The 24,074-nt window shown below is 35.8% G+C and overlaps 2 protein-coding genes across 2 annotated transcripts; both read right to left on the reverse strand.

Moving 5' to 3' along the window:
* Window positions 1-1,121: 1,121 nt before the first annotated feature.
* LOC110383996 (uncharacterized) lies at window positions 1,122-2,649 on the reverse strand. The gene is made up of 2 exons (XM_021345003.3): window positions 2,427-2,649; window positions 1,122-1,505 (listed from the first exon to the last, which is right to left on the reverse strand). Exons 1-2 carry the CDS (start codon window positions 2,601-2,603, stop codon window positions 1,329-1,331), a joined length of 354 nt encoding a protein of 117 aa, XP_021200678.3. The 5' UTR covers window positions 2,604-2,649; the 3' UTR covers window positions 1,122-1,328.
* Window positions 2,650-6,881: 4,232 nt separating this feature from the next.
* On the reverse strand, window positions 6,882-14,648 carry LOC110383933 (sorting nexin-4). Its single transcript, XM_064037249.1, has 10 exons — window positions 14,443-14,648; window positions 14,263-14,369; window positions 13,581-13,719; window positions 12,467-12,644; window positions 11,910-12,048; window positions 11,361-11,488; window positions 10,833-10,995; window positions 9,755-9,916; window positions 9,293-9,407; window positions 6,882-9,091 (listed from the first exon to the last, which is right to left on the reverse strand). Exons 1-10 carry the CDS (start codon window positions 14,518-14,520, stop codon window positions 9,041-9,043), a joined length of 1,260 nt encoding a protein of 419 aa, XP_063893319.1. The 5' UTR covers window positions 14,521-14,648; the 3' UTR covers window positions 6,882-9,040.
* Window positions 14,649-24,074: the final 9,426 nt, after the last annotated feature.

Raw genomic sequence — 24,074 nt, forward strand, 5'->3', positions numbered from 1 at the left:
GTTTGTTTATAGAACAATATATACCCTGATAAATATGAAGTTACATAGTCTCTCTGTTTAAAAAGAGGCGAAACTTTTTTTGCAAAATCATAAATTACAATAATGTCAATTTTTCTTTACCCACGCGTTTTTAAATATATTACTCTATACTCACTCAAGTGTGAAAATACTCGCGTCGTAACAAATTTAATAACCATCGTCTCATAGGAAGTGCATATTACATGCACCCAGTGGGCTGTAAACCACGGAACAAATCGGACCGTGAACTCCGCGCTATGCAAATCCGTGGTCTGCATCACTGGGCTCGAAATCTATTTGGAGATTATTTGTATTCATGTACACTTATCTATAGATTGTATCATAAAGAGAATACACAATTTATTTTTTTATCTAAATAAAGGCTCCGAAACTACGGGAACGCTATGGAAAATGCTTAAACTGTTGATATCTACTTACACTGTTCTCGAGTGATAAGTATACCTAGGCCATATTTTATCCCCGTAGGTACCTGCAGTAGTTTCCACGGGATGCGGATGAAACTGCGGGAAAATGGCTAGTGCTTAATACATAGAATATGCGTTACATAAACAGATTTATAATAAGGAGAAAAATTGTAAACATATAGTCGAAGTCATTGTCAGAGCTGAAAAACGGCCAAAGCTGGACAAAGGCCTTCCTCAAGCAAAACTCATAGCGCTGGGCATGCATATTGCGCAGCAAATATATAGGTACATATTAATACCAAATAAGTAGTGTGTTGACATTATTTGTGACCCTAATCTCTTTCTTATCAGATTTACGTTTTTCAAAAATACTTTGGTTATCATGAACTCAAAGGTGTTTAATTAGATGCTGGTTACTTAGCGCGCAATAAACTAAGAACAATACCCAAGTAAACACCATTTGTAATTTTGCTGTATTAGTCATGGGCGACGGCAGACAACAATAAACGTTTATGGACTCATAACCTACCTGCCTAATTATGATGATTACATTTATTCGGCAAGACTCATGTCTTAGTAGGTGCCTAACTGAAAATTAAAACAGATTGCAGATTCGAAGGCATAAAACACCTCGTATTTTGTAGGTATGAAACTACATTTAATATTGACTAAGTTTATTAAATCCATATTCATACTAAAACATTCATTCAATACACAATACCTTTATCAATCGTAAACAATAGTAATCAATATAAACCCATCATATACAAACCATTTTCACCTGAACCTATTTCTTGCGCAAGTTTCATAGAGAGGCGTATCAACTTATACTGGTACATTAAGACTTATTACGAGTAGCCTTGAAAAGAAAAGACCTTCATACAATTATATAGTTTTCTTGTCTGAACCTTCGACAGCTGGTAGTTTCTCACTTTTTTCTTCATCTTCTTCATTAGCATTATCTTTTTTGAGTTTTTCATCCATTTCTTTATTCCATTCTTCTAGTTCCTTTTCTGCGTTCTTTATGTCTTCTTCTGTCACGTTTAGGTCTGGATACCGTCTCTGAAATAATATTTAGAGTCAATCTGTAGTATAATAACATATTTAATAGGTGTTGTGGGACGTTACTAGCCTCACTCCCTGTTTGTAGTCTACGCTAGAGAACGCCATGTGTGTAGGCAATGGGCCTTGTTGAAAGTGTATAAAAAGGTTTAAATGACAATTGGACTTTCGCATATTAAATTTTTGACCAGTAGTAAATTGTTTGGAAAACTTCGTTCCATTTCTATGAAATTGTGTCAAAGTTTTAATTACACCTTCGGCCTCACAAACTGGGCTGTTAGTTATTTTCGTAAATTAACTCCTTAGCAACGAAATCACATAGATACGCGTAAACACAAGATATTATAATTTTATGAATATTTCGAATAAAGCAAAACCATCAATCTCAGTTATTTAATATCATTAAATTGTTTACTTCGTGTTTTGAGAAACACAAGCAATGTAATAAAGCAACTATGATAAATAGAGATAGATACAGAAAATCAATGTTTGCTCAAACCACCGTTGAATCAAGCTATAGGGTTTTGTTGTTTACCTATACATATAATAATTGTTATGTATTGTAGGTATGCGTAGGACAAATATTAGCATTTCATCTTTCTTTATTTCTTCTTCCTACCCAGTTCCCAAGTTAGGTATGTGTCATATTTTCTACCTCTGTTGCTCTGTCTGTCGTCATATTTCCATGCACTCCCTTCTTTCCTGTCATCTTTTAGGCAATCTTTTCCTTGGTCTACTTTGTCTTCCCGCTTATCTACATTCATACTCTCGCACTCATTTCATCTCATTCCTTTACCATTAAGATATTTGAAGACGTAAATTTGCATAAAAAAGATTTATGGTAAAACTTTTGAAAAGTTCCTATCTGAATGACCCTTCTTTGTGGCAGTTTTAAGTACATAAATATAAATGGTTACCAACCTGAAACTCCTCCAACGTGGCCTGTATATTCTCCTGCTGAGTCCTCAACCTCCTTGGTAGCGAGAACACAGCATTGAACAGCCTCAGCATCATCCACCCCAAGACTGTCAGCACCCCATACATCGCCATGCTCTTGAACATCGCCCAGTAATCCACGCTCACCTGCTGATGCTTCATTTTCGACCTTTGTTTGAAGACAAGGATCTGATTGGTCAAATTCGAAGATCGATTTTGGAATTTGTGATTGTCCTTTGTTTTCCAAAATCTTTCTATTGACTGTTCTTGTATTATATTGCAATCTAACGGCTGTCTTTTATTTTTGCAAAAATTGTTCTATTGGGTACTTTAGGTTTCTGCAGTTGTCAAGGAACCGATGGTATCAAGTGATGGTAAATGATGTATATGGTGACGCCTGAATGGTCACGTGTGTAATGGTCCGTAAGAAACGGCTGTGTTTATGACAGTGACCCATTTCACTATCGATTCTATGTGGATGTCGCTTCACGAATAATTGATGCAGACAGACGTGGTCAACTTTGATGGGAAAGTAGTAAATCATTTTTCTTTATCTGAAAATTATATGGAATATGGAAATAGTATGGAAATTGAGGCCTTTTCCAAGTAGGTTGCTAGACTTGCTTCCCGGTGCAGATTGAAAAACGCGAAGCAGAAGAGCTTTACAAGAATTCGAAGTGTCAATATCAAGTTCTCAGTGGTCGTCACAGGGATCACCGAAGCCGAATAAACTCATGGCGTATTTTTTTAATATGTAGTTATTTCTCTGGGAAAGAAACAGCTAACCACGTGTTATACGCGGTAATCAAAAAAATATTCGGTCATCGTCTCGATAAGTAAATAGTTACTGAAGTGTATAAGAGTAAGTGTCACTTACTGTTATTATAAAACCACTCATAATATTCTTACAATAAGAGTTACTAAGTATTTAAGTACTTCGAGTCTCATGAATTAATGGATATTTCCATCAAGTGCCAATCGCAAAATATTTTAATTCATATTTACTGTCTAGACAAAAACAAATAAGGTTAATAAGGGATGTGTTTTTTTATGGTTAAGTACTTACTTATTTAAATTGTAATGGCTTATTTATTTAAACACCAATTATGTAAGTAAAAATCTAGGTACATTTTGATGATGACATACATAAATTGATATGATACATAAATTGTCGCTAGTTTTTTTAGGTAAGTATCTGTCAAGGAAAACCATTTCACTAATGAGTTTTCCGACGTAAAAAGGAAACCCCGAGTGTCTACCTGTATGTTGCTTTCTGGCGACAAAATCTCCGAATCAATTTAAAAATGAAAGGCATACTTAGAGATAGTCTAGCTTAGAGCCTGAGAAAGGACAAAGGCAACTTTTTAACCGGGACACAGCGAAACCGCGTTGAAAAGCTGGTATATTGTACAAATTAAATAGAATTGCTGTAGTTTAGAGAACTATGACAAAACAACAGTAGATTAGCTGTAGCTATCTAATATTTACCTTTACTGTTAGGTACCCTTTACACAATAAGGATGCTGTGGATTACTTCTACCGCGGTAAACAGTCGTAAAGATAATACCGAGCCCCTAACTGCTTTGCCTCCTCTTGTTTTACTTACTTTTATAAAATAACTGCAGATTTGCGCTCTTAATAGCACTGCGGGTTACATTAATGCTTTTATGGCTCCGTAAAAGGAGACTGCACCGTAAATTTTTGGAATGTTAAGATTATTTTTATGTCATTTTAGGAGGCGTGAGGAAAACACGCCTTTTTGTATTTTTTTGTGTTTAAATTATCATGCCTATCCGAGATAATCTGTCAACATTTAGGCTCATGATTGCAATCGATCCCCAAAATTGTGCTACTACCAAGCACCTATAAATGAAGTAGGTACAATTACCAAGTTATTTGCAAAGATGACTTCCTGTTGATATTCTAATTCATTAAATATTTTCACAATACCATTTCAGTAATTTTACTTGGAACACAAAACAATAGACAAAGATATTTTCGTGCTTATTAACAACGGTAGATACTTATTACTTTATGATACAAAGCTGTTTACTGTCCTCGTTAGTGGAATAAGTCAAGACCTCTTAAATTATCTGGACTGGAAGTTGTTTCGCGAGGGCAACGCCCGATAAGAGCACTCGCTCTAATTTCTATGACAGTTGAACATCTCAAAGTTCTTAAAAATAGTGGGACATTTAACATTATGAGCATATTTTTGTTTGTCTCTCGCGGTATCATGCCAAAACTAAAATGGTTGGTACACAGTTAGTTAAGAACCTGAGAAAAGAAAGGAGATAGGCTTTTGTCCGAGTGCCGTAAGAAGTTTCCTCGGGTGGTATAGAAGGGAAAATAATAACTTGAGAAATAAGTACATATTCTGTAGGCAAGTACAGTAAGTAGCTTATTACGTAGAGTTCAATGCTCCTACAAAAAATAGACCGCAGTAATTCAAAACATCTCAAGTGTAGACTGTAGACAGCAATAGAATGAAAAACGATAGAAAATGATACGGAACATCGGTATTTCTACCGGAGTCTGTTACCTAATAATAGATTAAATTCTCATACTTTAGGCGCCGGCTTCAGAATTGCTTGCAAGAGCTGCCCGTCCATAGCTGAAATAGTTTTGTGGCTACGAATTGCAACGGTTCAAATTCGAGAGTAGAGGAAACATGCGGAACAGAAGAAACTTAGGTACCTATTATTTGTTACTTGGGTCAAAGTCTAAAGAAACGTACCTATGGTGTTGCTTTTCTATGGTTTCTCTAAAAATGAAGCAAAATGGTTTATAAGAATACACACGTGTACGTAGTCGTGGGCCTCCACAAAAGTGTCACGCTCACAGATTTTTTTGCACCAATTAAAAAAAAAATCCTTGCTTTTATAGATAAGTCTAGAAAGGCTTAAATAGGTACTCGTAAACTGTCCTGTGGAGATAGTTCATGTAGCAGTCTGATATACGTTTATTTCGCATCAGAACAATGTCGCTAGATATCTTCAAGTTGCACAATAGATGCATTTGTAGGATGTATACATATACCTAACATACTGTGGTCTTACGTATATGAATACAACAATATCATACAACGACTCCTATTCCAAGTGATAGTCAAGACAAATAAATAATTATCTACTCTGCAGTCTTATGAAATCGTAACTTATTTTAGTAAATAAGACGTAGTAGTAGGTACCTAAGTACTACGTAATAAAAACAAAGGTCCATATAGGTTTATCATATTATTATCATCGAAATGATAAGACATAAACAGTAGCTATTTATACTTTGATCTGAAACTGTGTCAAGGCGCAAGATTACCTAAGTACCTAAATATGTATTTGCAAAATGTCTACTTAGACATTATCATAAGGTTTGAAAGACAGAGTAAACCAAGTAGGTACATAAGCTGTAATTGGCGACATGCCCTAGGTACTGTTTATTTAACCGACTTCCCAAAAAAGAGAAGTCCTCAGTTCAGATGTTTGTGTCTTATAAATTTTTCAGGGAATAAATCAAAAAAAAAAAAAAAAACTTTGAAAAATCTTCAATCAGAGTAATAAAATGTAAGTAAACCAGAATGTTACGAGCACATGGAATCAATAAATCAATAAGTGGTTACCTCGTGCTATGCCGGCAGACAATTATAAACGTGTGAATCGACTGGCCGCCACAACTGTGGTACAAAAGTTTGGTACAGTCAGCCACATAAATTAAGTAGAAAAAATAAATGAAGCTACCTTAAGTTAAACGGCGAAGCTTTTCAAATACCTGTAAGGATGGATGTCTTTTAATGTTATTTTTAGCTCTATTTTCCAGGAACAAGTTGATGACTGAAGCGTTTTGCAGCTGCAGTAGTGCATCTACGAGCAAGCAACTGATGGACCCAGAACTGCATTATCTTCATTGAAGTCTGGGTAACGTGTTCTATATGTAATATGGTTAAAGTTATTTTTATAATAAATCTTATTATTTTGCAGTCGACTGTACTGAATTCTTTTCAACTGCCGCATAAAGTACATATTTTATCAGGGTCTTTCTTTGTGGCGCTTCGTGGGAAATTATTGCAACTTATAACTTTTATATTGATTAGCTTATTATTTTTTATGTTTGTTTACTGTTGGCCTTGTCATTTGTATGGACAGTATTTCTTTTTCAAGGACATTTATAAGCTTCTGCAAAAAAAACGGGTATTCACAAAGGAATGATTATAGTAAATAAGGAACAACATTGTTATAGCTAAGTAATCATTTACAATATGGTTTAGCAAAAAAGTTATCTCTGACTCTTACTATATATTCAGCCCCATGCAGTTAATAAAGACACGATCATTTTGTTAATATGCGCGAAATACATTAAGCATATTTGTTGTCGGGTAAGTGGCGATAACTAGTACAAGATTAGTACGAACAAAAGAGATCGAAATAGAAGTGAAACAATAAAAAATCTTATACAAAGTGTTTGAGTTTATTAAAAACTGATTCATTGACACTTCAAAAAAATAATTAACATAAATAAAACATAGTCAACATAGCATATCATATAGTTTACAATATTACAATATAATACAAACGTCGGATTCCATTAAAATCACAGATGAGTATTTAAATTTGAGAGATACTACAATTTGTAATTTTGAAAACGACAATGAAATTCATGAATATAATTTTAATTTATTTTATTTCTATCAATTCCCGATTATTCTTAAATATTGTAGACATGTATCGTATGTAGTAATTCCAATATTCAATTTGAAAATGTGAGAATAACACACTTACCGGAGACTAGTATATCAATATACATTTTTAGGACATTATACACCTTTGGTTTTCTGGTTAGGACAAGAAATATGTTTAGTAATTTAGTATACTAGGCGGTAAACACTCATGGTCTGGAAAAATCGACTATTTGCGCAAAAAAAACCCTTTTCTCAGCATTACCGACTACAATGTGCTGCCTAAATGTGCAAGACGCCATATTTTATCAAAATTATACATTTTTATACACAGTTACAGATTATTAGACAATTCATTTATTGCCACTGGAAACTGCCACAGACTACAGGTGAAGAAAAAGCTCGTAGGTTTATAATTAAAACGGTTATGTACATAGAACTAGGTAGGTATATGTCTTTGTCTAACTCTTAGGCTAAAATGCGTTCTATGGACACGAGAATTTTACGTTATGTATTTTATTTTATTTCTTTCTTGCCTTGACAGTTAAATATGTATCATATTGCCAAACCGAGGAAGGAAAGAGCGGAGGTATAAAGCAGGTAGGTCAGGCGCCTTCTTGTAGGTCAAATAAGTACGGTGAGCGTGACCAAAACGATCAACTACATTAGAAGATTTTTGGGTTTTACTAAAATTACCGGGTCTCAAAGAAGGCATGATTGGCTCCGTTTGTCATTTTATTCTCAATTTTTTTGGAATAATTTACTCAGTAAAATTCTGGTGCCCATTTAGAGTCTGTAGAAACTGTTCTGAATACTTATTTTTATTAGTTTTTTCAGAACAATTCCCACAATTGCATAGTCATTTTGACGCATACGAAAAGTCTCGCCCGAATCATATTGGCCCCTAGAACTCAATATTACAATATTTGAACATTTAGGTGAAACTCATAATAGAAATAGTGAGGAGAAATAATAATAGCGATCAGTAGAACAAATACTATTAACACATATTATTTAATATCAATACAATTTACTGATATGGAATGAGTTACGATTTAATTTGTTCAATATATAAATTGGAATATTATTATCTTAAATTTATTTATACTGACTGAAATCTCAAAATCTATAGATTTTAGTAAAAATAAACCGATGTTTTATTATAAAAGAATTCGATTTTTTTGATTACAGTAGTTATTGCAGTCAATTCTACCACACAGAGTAAAAAAATACTATGACAACTATTTTTTTAAACACCGAGTTTTCGTTCACAAAAATGAGTATAAGATATAAACATATAACGTCATTTTGAAACTGAGCAAGATTTTTCTATCTTTTTATCTTCTAGGCGTTTATAGGCAAAAATGGGTTCAAATGTCCGTGGACGGTTTTATGTCCAAAAAGTTCGTAAATAGAGGGACGGATGTCACTTGAATAATAATAATTTCATCCCGGTCGATCGTCGACCATGGCGGCTGTTCTCATATAGGGAGTAGCCAATTTTACAGGACATATGCGTGCACAAGCATTTGCTTGGACACAGATGCACTCACTATTCCTTCACTCGCACAGCGCGATGGGACGGCAATCCGACACGACCGGAGAGAGATCACAAGCAAGACTGACATTTAAGTGCTTTCCGATGCACTCAATTTCGACTCGACCCAGGAATCTAACCCTAGACCCCGTGCATAGCAGTAGCGCTTTGTGATTACTAGGCCAACGACGCAGTTTAATCACTTTTCAGACGTTACAATGGTGATGGCGTGATTCCCATTCAGCCTATGTCTTAGTATGAAGGTAAGTTTTGTAATTCAGTAGTTACTTGCTCGGTTTCGAAACGACACAGTTCTACTTACAAAGTGAGATAGAAAAGTATTAAGACTAACGCACAGTAGGTACATTTGGTATAAAAACTCCTTGGTGGGGTCTACGGCATGTTTTGAAGGCATTCCTTAATCTGCGTCCACGCTTGTAGGTTCTATTGAATAAAAAAAAAACATATTTATATACGAAAACGATTTAAATAAAAGAGGTTGTCTTTTTGGCCTGTATGCATGTATTTGCGCGGCTATTATCTTACGTTTGGCTGAACTGATTTCGATGTGTATTTCAGCATAGTATTTGTCAGACTTAGGAGAATTTTTAAGCTTTAAATTTACATTTTTCAAATGTAACTTACCTTTTTGGCGGCTTTCACTTGCAGAGTAATAAAGCTAACGAGTGACTCGTGGAGATCCTTGTCTTTTTGTTTTTGGAAATATTCTATCTCTACCTGCGCCTTCTTGGTGAATTCTCTGTAACAAATGCATAGTCGAAAATGAAGAAAAAAAGGATAAGAAGTTTCAAGTAAAGAAACAAATAATAGTAGTAGCATCGTATTACTCTATAGAGGTATATAGCACAATGATCAGTGAAAGCAATCATGCAACAAATAGAAGTATATTTTTTAATGTTATATAGTGAACTCTGAAATTTTAGTACTTATAATGTATCCTTAAACAAGTGAAATTATTAAGTAGATATTGCTCATTATGAGCGTATAACAATAATAATAACATATCAACACCATATTAAGGGAGAGTATTTTTTAAATTAGTCAACAGAATACTATAACAAGGAGTACCTATACATGTCTACTCACTCTAAATCGCTCTTCGCCTTCTCTATAGCATCCTTATCAGCCAGTATCTTGCTGTCCAGCGCCCGCGTGGTCTGGTCGCGCACGATGTCGGGGTCGGTGGTGCCGAACAAACGAGACATGATGCCCGACTTGCCCGCTGCTGCACGACTGCGTTCCGATACCCTGAGGAATTAGGTACGATCAATATGGAGAAAAAAAATCATGTACAGGTATTTTCTATAGACTCTGTCTGATGTAAAAAGCAAAACATATTTGGTAACGTAATCTGTTGAGACCATAAAAATAATAGACCAATAACAAAGCATTAAAACCACCACGAAGAAAGCAAAAATGAGCGGAGATACCATAATGTCAGGCGCCTTCTACTAGCTAGTTCAAATAACGTAGTGGGCGTGGTCAAAAGGCTCAGTTATGAGTAAACTAATGAGGCATTCGGGATCCATTACATATTAATATGAAGATTTTTAGTTTTACATAAAATGGGCAGTTTCCAAAAAAAAGCGTATGAGTACCAATGGAGTCAATAATGTTTCTCGACATTTGAACACTCGCATTTTGGCGGCGCTACTTTCCTAAGAGATTCTGCGTTAGCGAGTTTAGCGAGCGAGGCAAACTTGGTCTAATTGACTCTTCACACTTTTCGTATTCGCCTAAAATCGGCCTCGGCCTTACGAGTAATGTGGAGGCAGCTATACAGATAAATAATAAACCTGTTAGTAAGCGTATCCTGTGCATTCTCCAGTGCCCGCTGCAAGGTCTCGTGGTTGGTGCAGAGCTGCTGCAGAGCGCTGGCGTAGAACAAGTACTCCTTCAGCTGGTCTGCTAGCTGCTCCTCGTCTTCTGCCACTGAGTCTATGCTGTATACTTTGGTCTACTATTATCACAGTTTGGCACCTGTTAGTAAGCGTATCCTGTGCATTCTCCAGCGCCCGCTGCAAGGTCTCGTGGTTGGTGCAGAGCTGCTGCAGAGCGCTGGCGTAGAACAAGTACTCCTTCAGCTGGTCTGCTAGCTGCTCCTCGTCTTCTGCCACTGAGTCTATGCTGTATACTTTGGTCTACTATTAACACAGTTTGGCACCTGTTAGTAAGCGTATCCTGTGCATTCTCCAGTGCCCGCTGCAAGGTCTCATGGTTGGTGCAGAGCTGCTGCAGAGCGCTGGCGTAGAACAAGTACTCCTTCAGCTGGTCTGCTAGCTGCTCCTCGTCTTCTGCCACTGAGTCTATGCTGTCTGCTATTGAGTCTGCAACGTGAATTAATATTAACTCTTTAACCGCTTGTGTCGCATATATTCACAAAGCGTTCTACATCCGAAATATGTACGGAACAATACTTCATTTGGATTGGTCGATATCATGTGAAGAACATGCTAGTTTCAAGAAACCATTTACCATTGCTATTCTACAACCTCAGCTCATTAGAACCTGCGAGAAAAAGTTAACAGGCTCTTAGAACTCATAAATCCACAAAAAAACTGTCGATTATGATCATGGCTAAGTATATAGTATTTAAGTATAATAACTCCAGTAAAAGTATAAGAAATAATGATGTAAATATACATATAATATGTAGTAGTATAAGTATAATAAACAATAGTCACTAACATACCGAAGTAATGACCCGCCTTCTGCAGTCCGTCGCCCATCTCCTTCTCAATAACGCTCCACTCGCTGAATAGTTTGCCGTAGTTCGCGTGTAGTTTGCACAAAGCGTAATTCTTTTCTATTATTTTTGATCTGAAATGATCAAATACAATATTATTTATTTAAAAATAAAAAATCAATAGGTTCCGATTTAACGGTGTTGGTTAATATCTCAGGGAAAGTCGGCCCTCTGGAACCTTAAAAACCGTATGAATTATCATTTTATTGTCTTAGGCCATTTTCTGATGATTATTTTTTGTAAGCAAATAAAGTGTTAGTTATGGAAAAAATATTATAATAATAGAGGAATTATAATAATGGAAAAATAGACGTAAACAGGAAAAACATATGTATGTATGTTGCATTTTCTAGGAATTTGATAAAGGGAAGGAAAAGACTATGCACTATTGAATGCATTTTACCTTTATCCAATATTTTTTATCCATGAGCTGAATGTAGTACCCTCGGTATGTGGGTGAAAGCGTGGACAGATGCAGTATTAAATAAAACTTACCTAGTATAAAGAAAGTTTCCTAAATTAGTCTCTAATTGTTTCCCATAGTTTTTAACACTTTCAATCTCTGGATCAGGCTTTTTTAGCCGGATTGATACTGACAGTGATTTGATCTTGTTTTCCGCTTGTAATATGTACCCTGAAATTATTAAATATCATAATATGAGTATAAAAGAAATATTAAGTTGAGTAGTGTAGTTAGTTTTATGCCTAATCCTGTTTTTAGACCTTTAAGATATGGTCACTTTTAGTTTCAAGTTGATATACAAACTAATCTATAGTCTCAAAAGGACAGGCACATGTAAAAAATGTCTAATCCTTATCAACATACCTATTTATCATTATCAATATCAAAATAATGCCAAAGTAACTCTCGTCAGTCTATTGGGTTTTCCCAAAGATACTTAATCGATTTTTTTCGATTCTCCCGGGATTTTCAATTCAACATGGGGAAAGGAAGAAACTGCTAGTAATCATATAAATTGTATTTGATCAAGACCACCTATTATCAAGACAATTCAAGTCTTATTTTGAATGCAACAAAGATCCATACTGACCACTATCAGTAATAGTTTCCCGCCAGCCATGCTCCTGTTGTAGGAAGTTGATGAACTGGTCATCGAAGCACAGCCGAGGGTGGGAAGCAACCCGCAGCAAGAAGTTCTCAAGCCCCGCTCGTCTTCTCTCCACAAACTCAGGGTCAGTGGTGTCTGACTTCCTCCAAGCATATAGAACCTGGAAATATATTGTGATCGCATAATAATATAATGTCAGTAGTATTTCTTCTATTTTTTTGGAGAGATTATGGATATATGTAGAGGGTCACTAATTACTATTATAGTCAATCTGAAGTCAGTTGTTTTACTAAACCAAGGTAAAAAAGGGATAACTGTCCTGGGAGTTCAATATTTTGTGGACCACATAACAGGTACTCATAGCTTGTTTCCAATTAAGATAACTGATAACTTTGACCTATCTACCTTATCAATGAATACTCAAAATAAATAAAAAATATTTTGGCTGATTAAGGTGTATTATTTTCACACTTTTATCAAAGAATAACAAATGATTGTTTTGTAATGTAAATATTAACACACCTACTTTTTATCTTTATTGTTTTGAACTTTCTCAACAAGTCATGACTATTTGAAGACAGAATTATCATGTAAATACTGATTTAATTATGATAATAATTACTACATCAATGAGATAAGAGACAAAGATAATTTTATGTCTCCATGGTGAAATATAAAACATTGAAAGCAAAAGAATTAATAGAAATACCTTATTAACAGACTTATTTCAATATTAATAAATTTCCACTCAAAAAGGCCTATTTCTGCAAGGAGTCTAATAAGCAAATAAAAAGGCTGATATGATGATGATCACGAATGGATGTAGATAATTTGATGACACCTATATGATTACAGTTTTCTAATAATTCAATAACTCTTTTGATTTTGTTTCTGTTCCATTTTCTTTTAAAGGAAACCAAAGATGTCCGTAGTGTTTGTAATAATAGGATATTTTTACACCAAAAATCGTTTTATTGCCACTGTGGGCATTGGGATTTTTTGATAATACATATTATGTAGAACTTCTAAAGTAGAATTTTTAGAGCTACATAGTCACTCTCCTTTATGTTTTAGCAAAAATATTGGATAAACTCACCCTCTTTTCAGGCAGTGGTGGTATGATCACGTGGGGGTAAGTTACAAGTAGGTAGTCATGAATCTGTTCAAACTCTGTGTACCGTCTCCAAATTGTGCTAATCTTTGACTGCACCAACTTATAGTCCGGGTCTGTCACTCTGTAATAAAAACAAGGCAATTTTTTTTTAAACTTGAAATATAAATAAGATTTGTTTAATTTGTTTTTTAAGGAGATTATATTATTTTTTGAAGAGTTAAGCATAGATTCACTTATAAATAGATATTGCGTTTTTCTATTGTTATATTGTACATATCAACTGTTGCTTTGATGTCTTGCCTTGTCTTCATTTAGTGATCAAAATATTGCATTACAAAAGTTTGACATTATTCTTTATTTGCAGAGCTATACAGATCTTCAAGAGTGAAACAATCTGTTGAACTATTTATTAACTTCTGCTGTAAAATTTTAGTTTCACATTCTATGGCATGTAAAACTAGTTTTCTTAGTAATACATTACCTTCAGTTACACCAGAAATAGAAAGCAATAATTAATTTTATGAGGATATGACCTAATTAGCTTTGACATTTCAATCTCAGGCTCTTGGTACCATTGGAAGCGATGTAGGCAGCGGTAATAAGTCTAATTGACGCACAATGGACGTCTAATTTGTTAAGAAAACAATAGAATAGAACCACTTACTTGAGATCGATTAGATACACGGTGTAATGATCACGAACGTGCAACGTCCCATTAGCGCGCTTTTCTGACTCAACTATCGATATATCAACGTGTTTCAACAACGTATCCTGGAAATAACACAAAGATAAATACTTTTCACGTCCTAAATAAAGGAAAGTAGGCGTAGTAATAATACAATACCTGGCTATCGAAGTCATCCGCTGTTTCGATAACGCTAGGCGATCTCGACGCCTTGACCGGCGAATTTTGTGCTGACATTTTGCTTTGGGATGCGATTTAACGTAATATGAGGTGGTATTATTTAGGTGTAATAAAGAAAATTATTTAAAATTTCCAGACAAGAAAACAGTGACAAACTGTCAAATGACAACACAAATATCAAAATTGATGACAGATTATAAATATTTTATGTTAATGTGACAGCAGGATAGCACTATATCCCTTTAATGGTAGGAGTGAAAGAGAACAAACATTATATGCAATATTTTATTCGTGGAACAGGTGTATTAGAGCGTTCCATGTCTACGATTAAATATATCAACATTTATTACATTGCACTAACAAGGATGTTTGGCATTGCTTGGTGACATCCTACTCCTATGGAGATGCTATGGAGTCAATGGGCTGGCAAACGCAGCTAAAGTAGTTGGCAGGTACCAGCACCTGGCTGGTACCTGCCAACTACTTTAGCTGCGTCCGATAGTCTAAAAAATATCGAGTACCTAAGTGTTGGATGCAAATCGCTTTCAGATCTTCCTTTCGAATATAGGGAAGTGAAAGACTATGTTGAAGGGCTTCTTAATGGTGAGATGATGGACATAATGATGATGATTAGTAAGTAGGCGTTAAGATAAGGAGTACAGTACAAGTACAGTAGGTGTATTAGTAAAATGGGAATCACAGTGATAATGATCAATCACATTTCGATTATAAAGTCACAAAGAGTCTCTTTTTACAGAATTTCCAATATGGAAATTGCCTGATATATTTTAGCACTAGGTGGCCCTATCTACCTAAGTGGGTAGCTAAAAGTTCATGAAACTTTTTCATCTAGTTTCAGTAGATGGGCGGGCGCTACTAATTAAAAGTTTGTTTGTTTTCTAATAGATAAGGTTACAGAAATAACTAAGTTAATGTGTGACATCAAAGAGAAAGTACCCCAGTTTGAAGTTATTTATTGTTGTTCAAGGTATCTTGAAATCACTTGAAACTTATAAGGTACCTTTTAATTAAGTATGTTAGGAAAAATTTGGCACTGTTAATGAAGCTTGAAACCTTACCTTACTTGTTTAATTAATAATTTTGGCTACTAGGGAACTCAGAATAGGATGTAGGTATATAATTATCACCAAGTGTAGATTTTTTTAAATGAGGAGTGATTCGACATACAAGTATCAAAAACTGTGTCATACGACACGTCGCCGTGTCGTTTGATTTAATTGATCCAATACCTTGTGCTCACTGTTTTTTCACTAGGGTCTTGAGGGAACTCGTTCCCCAGCACGAGGACGAAAAGTAGCTTATAGGTACCATCTTTCCTTTGTTATTTGTATGGTTATTCCTATGTTAGTTAGCTAAGTTTCATCAAAGTAGTAGTAGTAGTAGTTTATACATGAAAGAGTAACAAACGTAGATAGGTACCTACTAAATACTGATCAGTGGATCGTCTTATACCGCATATACCTAACTTTCACATAATTTATGGATAATATTTGTAGTATCCTTTAAATATCCAATTATCTAGAAAATCCTTTGATATTAGTCCCTACCCACTTCCATAGGTAGGAGTAGTGGGTAGACAAGGGTACAAAGTCTACACTGACTGACTATTTGTGAAATCTAGACTCATGTATAAGATTTACGTCATAGCTAGGTGACATTGAAAAGGGACTGCGGTCCGTGATTTGTGAAACATTTTCAATAGGTAATCATAAAATGACCATTTACATTCCCCTGTATTGAAAACTAATAGCACACTAAGCTATTTTATAGCTGCGAATAGATAATATGGTTTATGGAGCTTCCCCGAGATTTTGAGTATTTAAACACCTACGGTTTGAACTATTCCTCGCACCAGGATAAAAAGTAGCCTAAAGCTATCCTCGATAAATGGTGTATATCTAACACTGAAATATTTTTTCAAATCGGACCAGAAGTTGCGTTCAAACAAACAAACCCTTCAGCCTTCAGCTTAATAAATAACATTAGTACCTACCTATAGGTAGATGTTCCCACAGATTATTAACACCATTTTATTAAAAGCTGGCAAATAAAAATAAAGTTATTAATTTCTATAAAAGGGGACAAAGCCGACGGTATAGATTATAACGGTTACTCAGTAACTTATAAATAACCGCGAATAAGTAATTAATGTTGGCGGAAATCTGTGAAATTCGTCCCACTTTTGGTATAATAACAGGATTATATTAAAGCTAAAACAAAGTTTGAATTAAACTGGCTAATTTTAGCCTTGACTTAAATAAGGCTTAACCTTTCGTTCGTATTAGTAAAACACGTCAAAACAAAAAGTTTGCACGATACCTATAAATATTTTATTTTTGAACGCCGACGCAAAAACCACTATGAGCATGAGGCGTCGTCCTAATTGGCAGCGATCGCGCGATGGCGCGATGCGTTTTTCATCTAAGACGTCGTCCTAATTGACAGCGATTGTACGATGACACGATGCGTTCTCGTCGATTTCATCAGAGTGCCCTATTTGAACCTCGCAAGTGAGATCGTGAGATGAAAAACGCATCGCGCCATCGTGCGATCGCTGCCAATTAGGACGACGCCTGTGTCTGTCTGTCTGTAGCGCCGTAGCTCTAAAACAGATAAAGCAATTGGGATACTGATTTCTTAAATAAAGCTAAGGTTGTTTAAGACATGCTTCATCCAAATCGGTGTTGTAAAACCGTTGGCGGAAGCTGCCTCACCGTACTGGCCATGTGTTGTAATTAGGTACCTTTTTTTTTTTTTAACGACGTCAAAATTCATCAAATGACCCCTTCCGCTGTGGGTTAGCAGCGGAGAGGGAGTGTCAGACTCTTACTGACTAAAAACCGTCGTGTTCCGTCATAGGCCTTTTATGTACCAGGGCCGCGGTATCTCTTTCGAACAACCCGCAGCCCCGGCAGGCCTTGGCCTTACTGGGCCCCGCTGGGGTTGCTGACATCTCTCTGGAACAACGCGCGCCGTCGACACGGGTCTGTCGTCTAAGTAGACAGAGGGACGATGAGCCATCCGAACTCACCGTCCACAGACCCACGCCTATAACGGTGGCCGGGAGTCATCTCGCGACACCCGGCGCCCATGGTGTCTACCTGGTCCAGCGCGGCGGCCGGGATGAGAGGTGCGAACTCTCTGGCGTTCCGCCTCCTCCTTCTCGAGCATGACTGCTTCGCAGAAGGAGGCGACGGCATCCCATTCCCTCTCTCCCCGGACCATGGCCTGAACCAGGGCCGGACGCGAGAGGTCGCCGCCGCCCAAAGCCTCGACGAGGACCCGGCGGTGCCCCTCCCATGCGGGGCACACCTGGACTGTGTGGTCCACCGCGTCCTCGGGGCTGTCCGCACAATGGTGACACCCGGGCGCCTCCTCACGACCGATTCGGTGCAGGTACCTCCCGAAACAACCGTGTCCGGTGAGGACCTGCGTCATGCGGTACGTGAGGGCGCCGTGACTCCTCCCGAGCCACTCCTCAAAGAGGGGACTTACCGCCACGTTGGTGGCCCTTGTAATTAGGTACCTAATCTAAAACATTAACAGGTAAGTAATCTTGTACCTTCATACTTTAATCACTTCATAACATTTTGTTGTAACCCTATTAATCAAGATGTGTCTCAAGCAAAAAGCCTCGTCCATAATGTCACAGTTATTATCCTCGACAAACATATTAATGGCGACATGACGTCACGGGAAATAGCGACATATTGTAACGTATAAGTGGTTTGTGACGAGCTCGGCTTCAGCGACAGATGTTTAATAAACTACAGCCAGCGGTTGATAATTTAAACGTAGGTAGTGAATCTGTCAGATTTGATACGTGTATTGTTTGGGACGAATTTGGGACTGTACTGTTAATCTTGAAACAAGTGACAGATTTGCTGTTATGTGAAGTTATCAAAATGCCTACGAACTTTCTATCGGTAAATACGTCATGTAGTTTTTACTTAGTAATATTTCTAAATTCTAATTTAGAGCAGGCCTTATTATGGCATAGCATTTTTTATCAAAAGGGTTTATTTTCGTATTCTAAGAATCGTTTCTCTATAAACGATAAAGGTGCCAAAAATATTACCTACTTATTTCCTTTTTTTCTCGACACCTACCTATTTTAGCTTGTAGAAAAAAGGTAAATAGGTTATTAGAGTGGATATAACTAGGCACGTAGTATATCTACAATAGGAAAGCTTCAATTCTTAGCGTTCCTGCGCCGACAGACGATTGGTTTCTCAGATATTTTTGGAAGGCGTTTTTTCGGGAGCAGGGTAGCGAATAAATAGGTAAATGCCTAGACAGACTTTAAGTTAGTTAAGTCAGATAGTGATAAAATAAGACCTAGATTCACGGCGTATCGTGTCACAAATGTGGACACACAGATTTTCTGCGTTTATCATAGTGAATCTCAGTAGATTCACTGAAAGAACCAGTGTTCTTTATTACTCTGTGCCACATTTTATCGCTTCTGTCTGGATCGACTGGAGCAGAAAAACAAATGGTTTGGGATAAATATCCGTTTACTTCTATCTAGATCATAGGAACTCATGCTCTGAATTTTGGTAATTTAGGTATCTAGGCACGTTGGAAGTGTTAGTGGATTTTATATTAGAGGTTCTATGCCTTGCATGCATTGGGAGTGGGAAGTATTTGGTTTGTGAAAAAGACAAATCATATTTGTATTATAGTATTTTGAGTTAGGTGCTTGGTGGCCAAAAATCATGCATTATCACTTTAGCTCGCGATGTTAAGTTAGAAGCATTTTCGTAGATTTTTTTTCATTAATAATCTTTACGAGTGGTTTAACCTAAAGCTATCATTAATAACACTGATGACAGACAATAAATGATCTTCATGACATTATAAAGCAGAGCCATATCATGTATTATGTATGACTGAAGAATAATAAATTACATTTGCAAAAAGAAATCTGCAAAAGATACTAAAGATTTTCTTTAGAAATACTTGCATTGCTTCGTTCTTAACGTAATCTGGTTTCGGTATCTTATTAAGTAATCCGAAGTTCTTAAGATCATTCATACAAAGGGTTCGTTCTAATGATCTTGAACCTGTAGAATCCTATTGATTTAAAGTCCACACATGGGGTGAATAGAGATTGACTTTTGGAAGATAAGCACGTGGATAAATAGGTATGTATTTACATTGGAGTTTCATTTTACTTATACTTGGATAAATTTCACTGAAGTAACTTCTAGATAAATAAAAAAACTCTAGTTTGATAAATGCTGGTTTACGTGCTAAAATAAATACAGTTTTAAAAATAATTGTAGGTTGAAAATTGAAAACAACATAAATACGTTTTCGCCAAAAACTTTTCAAAGGCAATGTCGTCGCCCTGAACATGGCAAAGTTTTCCAAAATAGTTGAGAAAATGTTCCATGCCATCTGTCTGTGAAAGTTTAGCCCATCTACCCACGTACCTGTCTTGATCAGCTCAGCTCATAGCAAATATTATGTGAATATTTTACCGAAGCCTCGAATTATTTGCGAGTTATGGTGCGCCGGAATTTTAATGAACTGAAGTCTAAATTCAATGCTAAAACTAAGTTATTTAACTACCTACATTGCTTTGTAAGGTTTGACTAGCTGTTCCTGCGATTTCACTCTCATCCCGAGAGAATGAAGTGGCTATCCTATATTTGATTCTTATCGAAAACCACTTATGATGTTTCATCTCAATTCATTCCGTTGTTTTTTCACAAAAGAGTGTTAAAATTCCACGATAAACGACACGATAAAGTTTCACGATTGTTCTAGGTACTGTGATAATTCTCGGTAAAATCTGAGATTTAAGTTATTTATATTTTCAGATTTAAATAAATACTCTTGTGATCAGTTGCATACGGTCAGACTGCGACCCAACCGCAACGGTTGGGAAAAGGCTAGCCGGATACATGAATGCAGTGTTTACGTAAATCAAGCCTACCCATTAAACCACAAAATATAATTTGTATAACACTCATAATATGTCACCATGCTGCGTAAGCTTTATTTGAGCGTTCCCTTAATCCTGGGTTTAGCGTTGTCAGACTAAAAAATGCGGATTTATAATGGGAAAACATGTAAAAAATGGTATTTGTATTTTTTTGCTCAGAGTTTTGTTCTTTACTGTACTTTGTATGTTTGGTATTAAAATTAATGGTAACATAAATGTTTATGGAAAATTCGCGGTCATTCACATCTGCTGTAGGTAAGATTGGTGATCCTAACAGGGTGGCATTTTGGATTAAAAAAAAAACAACCGCGTTGCTAACACACTTATAAATGGCAAAATGTGGCTAGGGTACACGTTTATCTTGAAACAAGGATACCTATATATTTCAGGCGTATGGTATAAATTGCAATACATAATGTTCACAATATTGCACCTTATCTCGATTGTGCCATGTCACCGATAGGCTATGGTTTCCCAAGCTTAGCATAAAATATTGCTCTAGCCTTAGCATGGATAATCGTTTGAGCATTTCAAGACGTCAATTAACCTGGTGCAAGATACGTGTTCAAAATGCAGAAATGACTTCTGATCCTTAACAGGTTGAGAGCGAAACCAGATCCAATACACCTGGCAGGATATAGTGAATGTGAGGGAATTAGCCTGTACGTACAATATAAATCTTCTTCGTAAATAGTTTTGCTGTAATTTCCAGTTGTACCTAGAAAATGTAAACTTCGTTTTATACTTTACTAAAAATGAAGCTTATTAGTTAGTCCTACAGTTGAAATTTAAATGATATAGCTAGACTCAAGGTACCCGCATCACACGTCACTTCACACACGTCGACAGGGTTAAAGGACTCGCATGTTTCCCTAGTTAATATTAAAATATACTTACGTGGAAATTAACTTTGTGATTGCTAAAATTGATATTTTGCAAAAGCTTTTCGACAATACTGCAGTATCTGCATTGATCACACGCAACATCCCTGTGGGATACACAAAGCTTTTTAACAATAAAGTAAACAAGTTTAATGCCCACGAACATTGATATAACACCTATTTATTGACAACATTGAGCGACCCTAACAACTTATACAAACCAGAAACTCAAAATCAACGTCTCCCCGATTAAAGACTAGACAGCAATCTGACTTTACCAATATCGGAAGTCCAAACTAAAGTCTAATTCTAAGCTTTGACAAAAGGAAGTCACATCGAACAATATGTGAGACACTTCAAATTGCTGAGCCAATACTTTCCTAGACTACTTCACAATTTTTCAGCCGCTGTACCGGCGTGAAATTGCTATCATCTGTAGCTCTGGCTTTTAGAGACATTGTGCAGGCAATAAAGAAAGATTCATGTGTTATTTTATGCGCATTTTAACACTGGTTTACTTGGTTATTGGATACAAATACCTTTACTCCTTTTAGATAAAACAGAACATTTAGATTAAGGATAATACCAACGTATTCAACGATGAAGGCGATATTTCTTTAGGTTTACTTCAATATTTCAGGTTAAAATAATAAATAACTAATGTAATGTGTTTTACAACTTCAGTTTCATCAATTTACCTATTTGTGGAATTTCGCAACCAGTCTCATATGTATGATGCTATTCATTATAATATTACCTTTTGAATGTAATAAATTCTACGGATGGATCTTGATCACCTTTATTGGTGGCTTATCTCAGTAAATAGAACTTAATCAATTCATCAAAGGATTTATTAATTATTATTCACCATATTTGCTACGTAATGAAGCACCGAATTCACGGAAATACACAATTAGAATCAGCAGACCTGACCATTCGCAACTTGCAATTTGCTTCGGGCTGCAAATGCGAACTAATTTCAATGTTTACCTTTTAGCTCTGTTCACAAATATCCAAATGGATGCTATTTCAACTTGTCGTTGTTTCAAATTAATTCGGTCTCTAAGCTAACATTTGCAATTCATCATATCGATTTGGGATGATGTATTGATGACAAGCTATTTGAATAGCAATTTCATTGATAGTTCACGTTTTGGTTATCGTTTGAATATTAGATTGATGTGTGGTTAAAGGTGAACTAACCAGCAAGTTTATATCTTTACATTTGCGCACCCAAAAAATATCTTAAGCAGATCCTTAACCAAAAATAGCCTAGAATAAATCCTTAGTTGCTGTGTTGCATGAATCTGTAGATATTTAATTTAGTTGATGAAAACGGATGAACCATACATATTTGTGCATGTAATTGTACATGTCGGTACATTGTCTAGTTATAATTCAGCGACTCGGCTACTAATAAGGCAAACCAAGACAATGTACATGCATTTGCACGCACAAGTTTTGCTTACCCGCTTTCTTGAGATAAAACACCATTATCAATTATTTTTTCGACTTTTGTTTCGAAAAAAAATACCTACATTGTACAGTGATACTTCTGAAGTATCTTCAAAGCTGCCTGTTGCAGTCCACACACCGGACGTAAATATGTAGTTCGTAGTATTGTGTCGCACAAAATCAGACTCCATTGTCAGGGAATTGATTCTGCCGGCGCTGCTCTTGATTTCACTTACATAGATCCGCGGTGATAGCTGCTTTATGTGGGAAAATATAGTGTTTAGAGAATAAAGAGAATGGTACTTTTAGTAATTTTTAATTTCATTTTTAAAGGGCAGCTGTTATCTGCTACTTATTCTGTTAATAAATGTTATCATCGGTTTGAAATAAGTGGCACTTTTCAATTATAGTACAAGTGCTTACAGTAGATAGTTATTGGGGTTATCGAAACTGTTTTCATATGATCATGTTTATACCTACTTACCAATTTTATTTGAAAGTGGAATAAAACACAAAGCAATAAGCTATTTCTCGCACCATTTAGACTAAAAAACATAGACTTGATTTTAAATAACTTTTTTGAGAAAACTTAGGTACAAACAGAATGTGATGAGCAGAACTTATGGATTCACAGAACAAGATTATTATTTACGAATTGAATTCTAAAACTAAGGCTGATATCGAGCAACTATCGAAAGGTAATTTGATTAAATTCCTTTCAAAATTCGAGGGAAAATGATAGATTGAAACGCTTTTGTGTTAGTACGCTTGACTTATAGCGATTAATTGGTTCCTTTTGTTGTTGACCTGGGAGAACTCAAACGGTTTCTAAACCTCTCTATCTATTTAAATATATATTTCTTTACGTACTTTTGTATATTACAAAAAAACTTCTTCGGTGGGAACAACTTCGCGCACGGAGATAGAAGTAATTCGCCTCGACGAATGGCATATCTAAGACTGATCGAGTTTTTCAAATTGGGTAAGTAATTCCTGAGATTACTTACCCAAATGATTATGAAATTAAGCAAATAACTCTTCGGCTTTATAATATTAAGTACCTAGATCTTATTTTTTTTTGTATAAAATAAAACAACAATGAATTCGCGTGCTGAGCATTCCAATTAGGTTTTGTGAAGCCTCATAAATTTAAATACAATTAAGTCTATTCTAATAAATCATACAAGTTTAACGTTTTTATAGGTTTCTTCATCTTTAAACAAAGCTGAATAAATTAACAATTGATCAAATTAGAAATTGAATTCATCTCTAACTTTAATGAAATTAATTTTGCAATACTT

Source organism: Helicoverpa armigera, chromosome 12 (genome assembly GCF_030705265.1).
Source record: "Helicoverpa armigera isolate CAAS_96S chromosome 12, ASM3070526v1, whole genome shotgun sequence".
NCBI classification, from domain to species: Eukaryota; Metazoa; Arthropoda; class Insecta; order Lepidoptera; family Noctuidae; genus Helicoverpa; species Helicoverpa armigera.

Coding starts and splice junctions, on each gene's coding strand:
- LOC110383933 (XM_064037249.1), bottom strand. CDS start 14,520: ATGTCAGCACAAAATTCGCCGGTCAAGGCGTCGAGATCGCCTAGCGTT. Junction 13,720..14,262: donor GTGTATCTAATCGATCTCAA/GTAAGTGGTTCT, acceptor TTTTTATTACAG/AGTGACAGACCCGGACTATA. Junction 12,049..12,466: donor GGAAACTATTACTGATAGTG/GTCAGTATGGAT, acceptor TAATAATTTCAG/GGTACATATTACAAGCGGAA.
- LOC110383996 (XM_021345003.3), bottom strand. CDS start 2,603: ATGAAGCATCAGCAGGTGAGCGTGGATTACTGGGCGATGTTCAAGAGC. Junction 1,506..2,426: donor CCACGTTGGAGGAGTTTCAG/GTTGGTAACCAT, acceptor ATATTATTTCAG/AGACGGTATCCAGACCTAAA.